Genomic DNA, 7,845 nt, shown 5'->3' on the forward strand with positions numbered 1-7,845 from the left:
AGGGTGTTAACAGGCTAGCGAGGCTGATTAAGCAGAACTTGTAATTGAGTTGTACAAGGCGATTTCTAATAAAGCTATTGGGTGTGCTTGTGTATTTTGTCTCTCTGATTTACCTTCTGCATTACTATTGTTTGTGTCGTCTTTGCACTTACATTAGGTAGTTTCAGACTTCACCATGATCAAGGATTGAGAGGAAATTGTATGTTGTATTTGTTTTCATCTTGCCTGCAAATCATAGTTGGGATTGTTATTAAATCGATTTTATGTATTACTGAGATTGTTATCTGTGTTACTATAACTTGGAATACACGATTCAACTTGGCCTCTTGCTCAGAATTCAACAGCTGAGCCTGTATAATTTCTTGAAACAAAAGTTACAGTTTCACATTCAGATTTTGAATCATATGCTAGAGTCTAGAGATGCAAGACTTCAAAAAAAAGTTCTCAGCCACCACTGGTTTGTTCTCTGAGTCTTAGCATGGCAACAATTACATAGACATATCTGTCTCGTGGTGGTTAGCAAATGTACGTGATGGTAATCAAGCTATCGCCAAGGACACTGCTAATATCTCTTCTGCGGTAAATCTGTATCATGCACTTGTCGTAAGCATACCATTCTTCCTTCCACATGTATTTCAATGTCAATATCATGAACATGTCTCGTAGAATTCAGACTTCATTTGGTTTCAGGTTACTCACAAACACCGTAGTTACTCTTTTTCAATGTTAATATGTTCTGATAACCCAGTGAACATGTCCAAAAGACAATAGTAACAAGCTACATCGACCACAATACTAATTGTTGAAACCAATTACAAATTCAACACACTACTTCTGGAAGCTCCACAAGTGCACGCTCCATCTGGCGATTGGTTCAGGATCAATGAAAGAATGTCTCGCAAGCTCAATATAGAATGTCTAGCAAGCTCCCTTCTCTGCTTTTGTTTGCCCATCGCCATAAAGATTGTGAAGTACTTCGCTCGTTTCCAACTAAGTTGTTCAGGGAAAACCTTTGGATATATTCAGCAAGTTTAACTTTTACCAATATCAATGAAACCAAAGTACCACCGGATACCTGGTATTCTCTTGTTTGTGATAGGCTGATTGTAGTAGCTAAAAATTTTCCTGATGCTAATGAGATTTGGTTTTATTCAATGCCACATCATTAAATGTTCATCAAAATGTAAAGTTTTAATGAAACTTACGAATTTACGAAATTTCAAATCTGTAGACTATCCGGCTCAAAGATAAAAATATTCACTTCAAAGAGCCATCGGTTGTAAAGTTTACGAATATACCAACAAGTTCTTTTTTTTGTTCAAACGAATATACCAACAAGTTCAGTTGACGTTTCTTCCAGTCTAATCAAAGAGCAGATCGTTCTAAAGTTTTGCACCAAAATTTAGTCTAACTTACAAATCGGTAGACAAGTAGTTGTGAAATTTAAACATCAAACGGGTGTAGAAACAAAGGTTCACGAAATTAAAAGATATTCCATACGAAAATGTTGTCTAACTTAAACCTGATAACCATTTCTGGAAGATTCAAAATGTATTCAAGTATCGAAGCAAGAGAGTAGTAAGTAACAAACAAAAAAAAGAAAGCAGATAAGAGGAGAAAACTTAAAAGAGAGATGTTCCTTTTCCCTTCTTGTCTCCACCAATCTCGAAGTGCTTGCACCTCTGCACAAACCACACAAATGTAAGAAAAACACATCTCAAGACTCAGAAAAGAGTTTAAAACAAAATTAAAACAATGTCCCATTACCTTAATCGAGTGTTGAGAGAAATGCTTGCATGTTTGGCACTGGAGCCTCAAGACAATCTTCTTGGTTGTCTTGGCCTGTTCCAAAAAAAAATGACAAAATAATGAGCACATACGAATTAACCGACCATTTGAATAAGACTTAATCTGAGACATTTCAGTCTCAAATATGAGAATTTCAAAACTGGTTCTTAACGAGAGAGTGTTGCATGTGTTGTGGTTACCTTCTTGTGGAAGACGGGCTTGGTCTGACCACCGTAACCGGATTGTTTGCGGTCATAACGACGTTTACCCTGGGCAGCAAGACTGTCTTTACCCTTCTTGTACTGGGTGACCTTGTGCAAGGTATGCTTCTTGCATTCCTTGTTCTTGCAGTAAGTCTTCTTAGTCTTTGGAATGTTCACCTACCAATTCACCAAAACCGAAACAACAACTTTGAGTTAAACTACCGCAAATAAAACGGTTTTCAACAACATACATATTGATAGGAATCATAATATCACTATTCAATTATTCATGGCTGAAGTGTATGCGTGTTAATAAGTGTCCTGCTACACACAATAATCATCAGATCATACTTGAAGTAGCAATAAATAACAAAATATCATACATAAATGGTTGCTAATATACGATTAGACTACTCAATTAGTCAAGACTGACAATAATTTTGGTGATTTAACCATTTTCTAAACTAGGGATTAAACTCTAATTCAAGAATTTAGGGGCAGAATCAGAACAAACCGATCAAGGAGAAAAAAATCAAAGAACAGATCTATATAAAAAGTAGCTTCCTCTTTTCAGAACTCTTTCTCTAAGTGTCTCCGGGATCAAACAAAGCTCTACGAAACACCAAGTGTCCTCCTAAACTATGAGAAAAACTTAACATGGAAGAAGAGAAGAGAGTCTCACCATTTTCGCTCTTAGGTGAAAGCTCGAGCCGTCGTTGTCCTCCGCTGCCAAAAAAACATACACTCTAAAAGAACAAAGTTTATAAGAGAACTTCGTGAAACCCTAGTGCCTCCTCAAACGTACATTGGGCCTCTGTTAATATAAAGCCCAGGTATCTAAACAAACTATAAGCCCATTTTCTCACTTCTTTACTAAAAGAAACATATTTCGCCACGTGGACAAGAAAAACTAGCCGTTAAAGTTACAACGGTTATGTTTCTTTAGTTCAAACTTCAAACCTCGAGAATCTCAAACCCTAAATCCCCATTTCACTCTCTCTCTCTCTCTCTCTCTCTCTCTCTCTCTCTCTCTGAGATCCGAAAATTGAACCTTCAAATCTTGAAAAAATTCTCTAACATGGCTCCGACGCCGTCGTCCTCCGCTAGGTCAAATCAAACCCAATTCACCTTAATCAGAACCCCAACAACCAAACAACGCCTCAATTTCCACCCGAAAACCCCAAACCCAGACGCCACCAAAGACCACCTCCCACCGGAGCATCCGGTAGAAGTCGTCGGCCGGATCCGAGACTACCCAGACCGCAAGGAGAAACCAGCTTCGATCTTGCAGGTCAGCCCAGACAACCAAACGGTCCGGGTCAGAGCCGAAGTCGGGTACAGAGACTTCACCTTAGACGGAGTATCTTTCTCGGAGCAAGAAGGCATCGAGTCGTTTTACAAGAGGTTTATAGAAGAGAGGATTAAAGGCGTCAAGGTTGGTAATAAATGTACGATCATGATGTATGGACCCACCGGTGCTGGAAAGAGCCATACCATGTTTGGTTGTGGGAAGGAGGAGCCTGGGATTGTGTATCGTTCTTTGAGGGATATTCTGGGAGATTCGGATCAAGATGGTGGTGTTACCTTTGTTCAGGTCTCTGTTCTTGAGGTTTATAATGAGGAGATCTATGATCTTCTTTCCACTAATAGTAGCAACAACTTAGGGATTGGTTGGCCCAAAGGAGGTAGCAGCAATAAGGTAACTTAACTTCTCGTCCTTTCTTTCTGTGAAACTGTACCTTAGCATCTCTAGCTAAAGTCGTGGGCTTTGTTGTTTTTTACAGGTGAGGCTTGAAGTAATGGGGAAGAAGGCGAAAAACGCAACCTTTATTTCAGGGACAGAAGCTGGCAAAATCTCTAAAGAGATTGTCAAAGTGGAGAAACGTAGGATTGTTAAAAGCACTCTTTGCAATGAAAGAAGTTCCCGGAGTCACTGCATGGTTTGTTTTTTTTTAATGATTTTGAAGCATTCTTATTACGTTTCTCTTTGTTATAACTTATTGTTGTTTCTTTGTGTAGATCATACTTGATGTGCCTACTGTTGGGGGAAGGTTGATGCTTGTTGACATGGCTGGTTCTGAAAATATAGACCAAGCTGGGCAGACTGGATTTGAAGCAAAGATGCAAGTAATGTTTGCTTTCTCTCTACCCTCTCCTCTCTCTCAATATATTCTGATAAAAGTTTTGAAAGTAACTGACCTGTGTCTTTATTTAATGTATAGACTGCTAAGATCAACCAGGGAAATATAGCACTAAAGCGAGTTGTGGAATCTATAGCAAATGGAGACTCTCACGTTCCTTTTAGAGACAGCAAGCTGACTATGCTGCTTCAGGTGAATTTGATTTTCTTGTTCTATTGCTCTATCCTCTGGAATGTGGCTGCTTTTCAGATATTTAGTCTTGTTTCTGTTTTCTTTTGATGCAGGACTCTTTTGAAGATGACAAGTCAAAGATTCTAATGATTCTATGTGCTAGCCCGGATCCAAAGGAACTGCACAAGACCCTTTGCACTCTGGAGTATGGGGCAAAAGCAAAGTGCATAGTTCGCGGGTCACACACTCCGAACAAGGATAAGAATGGGGGTGATGAGTCTTCTTCTGCTGTGATTTTGGGGACAAGAATAGCAGCGATGGATGAGTTTATTTCCAAACTCCAGTCTGAGAAGAAACAGCAAGAGAAAGAAAGGAACGATGCACAGAAGCAGCTGAAGAAGAAGGAAGAGGAAGTTGCTGCTTTGCGATCTCTTTTGATACAGAAGGAAGCATGTGCTACCAATGAAGAGGCGATCAAAGAGAAAGTGAACGAGAGAACACAGCTTTTGAAAGCAGAGCTTGAGAAGAAACTTGAGGAATGCAGAAGAATGGCAGAGGAGTTCGTTGAGATGGAGAGGAGGAGGATGGAAGAAAGGATAGTGCAGCAGCAAGAGGAGCTGGAGATGATGAGAAGAAGGTTGGAGGAAATTGAGGTTGAGTTCAAGCGCTCAAGGGATGGAGGAGATACGGTGAGGTCAATGGATGAAACTAGTGGGTTTGCCAAGAGACTCAGGGGTCTTTACTCCGATGATGATATGGTGAAGTCAATGGATCTTGACATGGGTGATCCAGAACCAGTCAAGCAAATCTGGGGTCAATCTCCTGTTTCATACCAACCAAGCAACACAATCAGTAGCAATTTGTCTGATGTCTTGCAACCAAAGCCTTCAGAGAAGAGTATGCTTGCGCAAATGTACCCTGACCGTGTATGCCTGAGCACTGTCTTTGAAGAAGAAGAGGTCGAAGAAGATGAAGAGAAAGTGATAATCGAGGATAAAAGCATCTGCTCGATAACAACAACACCAGTGCCTAGTTTAAACTTTGGAGGTATGGGTGAAGAGAATAGCTTCAACATTACAGACGACAAAGAATCAGAAATGTCTAGAAAGTTGAGAATTCAAAACATATTCACCCTTTGTGGCAATCAGAGAGAGATGTCCCAACACACTGGCCAAGAGAATGATCAGTTGCTTCCTACGACGAATAAGGGCGAGGCTCTAGCAGTAGAAGACGCAAAGGAAAACAGTATCTCAGTTGATGAAAGTAACAGCGGACAGATAGATATCTACGTGAAGTGGGAAGCAACTACTGATACCCCTCGGAAGCAGCTCATAACAACACTAAAAGTTACGAAGGATGCAACACTGGCTGACTTGAGGAAGCTTATTGAGATCTACCTTGGATCTGATAACCAAGCTTTCACGTTCCTCAAGCTCGGGGTAACCCAACAAGCTCAAAACGCTTTTCATTTATCTGTTTCTGTTATATTCTGGTCCTAAATGCAGTTTTTCATATCAATATTTTGAAGGAACCATGTGGAGCTCAAGTGGCAAAGGAGAAAGAATCATCAGTTCAAGCTACGAGTCTGCCTTTCTGTAACGGACACGCTTACCTGGCTACTCTGAGACCGGGAAAGAGCTCACAACTTCAAAGTCTTACAGCAGCGAGTCCACTTCCACTAACTCCCATAGAAAACAAGATGCAATTTACTACGCCCATCTCAAAAGTTACACAAAACCACCAGGTTGATGAACTTTCATCATCACCCATTGCAGCTCATCTCAGCTCCACTCCTTTCATCACTCTCCGCAGACATTAGCCCGCTATGTCTGTTCAAAGACGGCCTTAGAGATGTAAACCTTTGTCTCAGAGGATATATGTCTCCTTCCTTTATCTGTTCAAGTAGTCTTAGAGATGTAAACCTTTGTCTTGTTTTCAGTGTTGGAAAAGAACTTATATATATATGTACGTCCACATCTTCATCAATATATTCTACGATATTTCAGCAGAAGCAGTTATTATAGCGACCGAGCTATTATAGCGACAGTTGCCCAAAAAAAAGAAAAAAAAAACTATTATAGCGACCGAGCTCGGGAACAAGCACATACAGTGTACAACTTCAAAATGTTTCCACATTATAGTTCAAATTCCGACAAGGTAGATTTTATATTTTCATCTCTACAATAAAGTTTTAGAGAACAGAAGAGCAAAAAAAAAAAACTGTAGTCTTCACACGTTACACTTTAAGGATGTGAATAATATTTCTTCAACACAAACAATGAGATTGGGAGAGGCAGATTAAGATTATCTCTTTCAATTTCTTCAACACAAACAATGTACATATGTCTTTTCGTTCTTATCCACTTCTCCGTCCCTATCTTCATTTCCTGTTCTTCGCAGAGCCGATGGTAAGGAGCTCAAAGCTTCTAATGGCATCATTAGGCCCAGGCTTGACAGATGCAGATGATGCCTTAGACTCATAGTTCTGCTGAGTTGTGGCGAGCCGTGATCCACTTGAAAAGAATCGGCTTGAGCGGTTCTCGCTTGGTTCAGCTGAGGAGGAGCCAGGTCTGCTTGACATCACACCTCTCTTTGAGGTACTTCCATTTCTATCAGACTCGTGCTGCAAGTGAAGCCATCAAATCAAACACACACACAAACTTTCTCACGTTCTATATGATTCTTACTTAAACTGACCATTACTTTGGATCACTAAGTAGGGAAACCTTCATGATAGATTTCCAGGATGATGGCTAGCGAAAGAACGAGCAACAAAAACTAACCACTTCTCTGGAAGAAGAGGGTGGTACATCATCAGAAGATCTGTGTCTAGAGTGATGGTCACCCTGAGCTCCTTGGCCTGAAACAGTTCGTCTGGTGAATGCCTCAATTGCGCCTGAAAATCTTCCTCGGAGGTCTTGTCCCACTAGACAAGAGCAAGGAAATCAAGTTCTCAGTTCTAGATCTCTGAACAGAAATTCAAAATTCTTCCAAGTAAAACAAGTGAACATTACTATCTAACAGTCCAATTTTTCAGCACTCAAACTTCTCATAAAGCTATAAGAAGACATCTTTCAATATATCTCTTTTTATTAACCCCATAGGGTACAAAGACAGAGAACAATGTACCTGTAGTTTTTTCAGATCTTTCTGCAGGTGGTCCTGGAGGGTCCAAGGCTGGTCTTGGAGTCAGCTGTTGTGAACGATAGACAAAACAAATAGCAGGATAAGATTTTGGATTGTTTATGAAAATGTGGATCTCCACACTTAATTGAAACCAATTATATAACTAACCCTTGGTCTCGAAGTAGAGCCAGTCTGAGGATATTTCAAGGTCGTCCAATCAAACACGTAGTCCAGTTGGTAACCTACAAGCATAGTTCTTTTCATCAAAACAAACAAACAAGCTATATAAAGCTGCATAGACGACAATCGAACAAATACAGCAAGAAGATTCTCACCTTCACGAATGAAAAGGTCTCTGAAAAGTCTTCGCAGATATGAATAATCTGGTTTGTCCTCAAATCTCAGTGATCGACAGT

General features: G+C 40.1%; 3 protein-coding genes across 5 annotated transcripts; 1 reads left to right on the plus strand and 2 right to left on the minus strand.

Annotated features, from left to right (window-relative positions):
* Positions 1–1,473: 1,473 nt before the first annotated feature.
* Positions 1,474–2,812, minus strand: LOC108837773 (60S ribosomal protein L36a). The gene is made up of 4 exons (XM_018610791.2): positions 2,674–2,812; positions 1,989–2,168; positions 1,768–1,842; positions 1,474–1,682 (listed from the first exon to the last, which is right to left on the minus strand). Exons 1-4 carry the CDS (start codon positions 2,674–2,676, stop codon positions 1,623–1,625), a joined length of 318 nt encoding a protein of 105 aa, XP_018466293.1. The 5' UTR covers positions 2,677–2,812; the 3' UTR covers positions 1,474–1,622.
* Positions 2,813–2,964: 152 nt separating this feature from the next.
* LOC130507268 (kinesin-like protein KIN-10A) lies at positions 2,965–6,314 on the plus strand. Its single transcript, XM_057001977.1, has 6 exons — positions 2,965–3,690; positions 3,776–3,931; positions 4,011–4,118; positions 4,214–4,324; positions 4,417–5,742; positions 5,832–6,314. The coding sequence occupies exons 1-6, from the start codon at positions 3,070–3,072 to the stop codon at positions 6,120–6,122; spliced, it is 2,613 nt and encodes an 870-aa protein (XP_056857957.1). The 5' UTR covers positions 2,965–3,069; the 3' UTR covers positions 6,123–6,314.
* A 136-nt stretch (positions 6,315–6,450) lies between these two features.
* LOC130507269 (casein kinase 1-like protein 11) lies at positions 6,451–7,845 on the minus strand (the record flags this gene model as incomplete). 3 transcript variants are annotated; one of them, XM_057001978.1, is given in 5 exon segments in its annotated part: positions 6,451–6,926; positions 7,087–7,229; positions 7,433–7,496; positions 7,598–7,671; positions 7,765–7,845. In XM_057001978.1, coding segments are annotated over 5 exon segments (605 nt in total), but the record flags the coding sequence as incomplete, so codon positions are not given.

The sequence above is a fragment of the Raphanus sativus genome, unplaced genomic scaffold (assembly GCF_000801105.2).
Source record: "Raphanus sativus cultivar WK10039 unplaced genomic scaffold, ASM80110v3 Scaffold4246, whole genome shotgun sequence".
Lineage (NCBI taxonomy): Eukaryota > Viridiplantae > Streptophyta > Magnoliopsida > Brassicales > Brassicaceae > Raphanus > Raphanus sativus.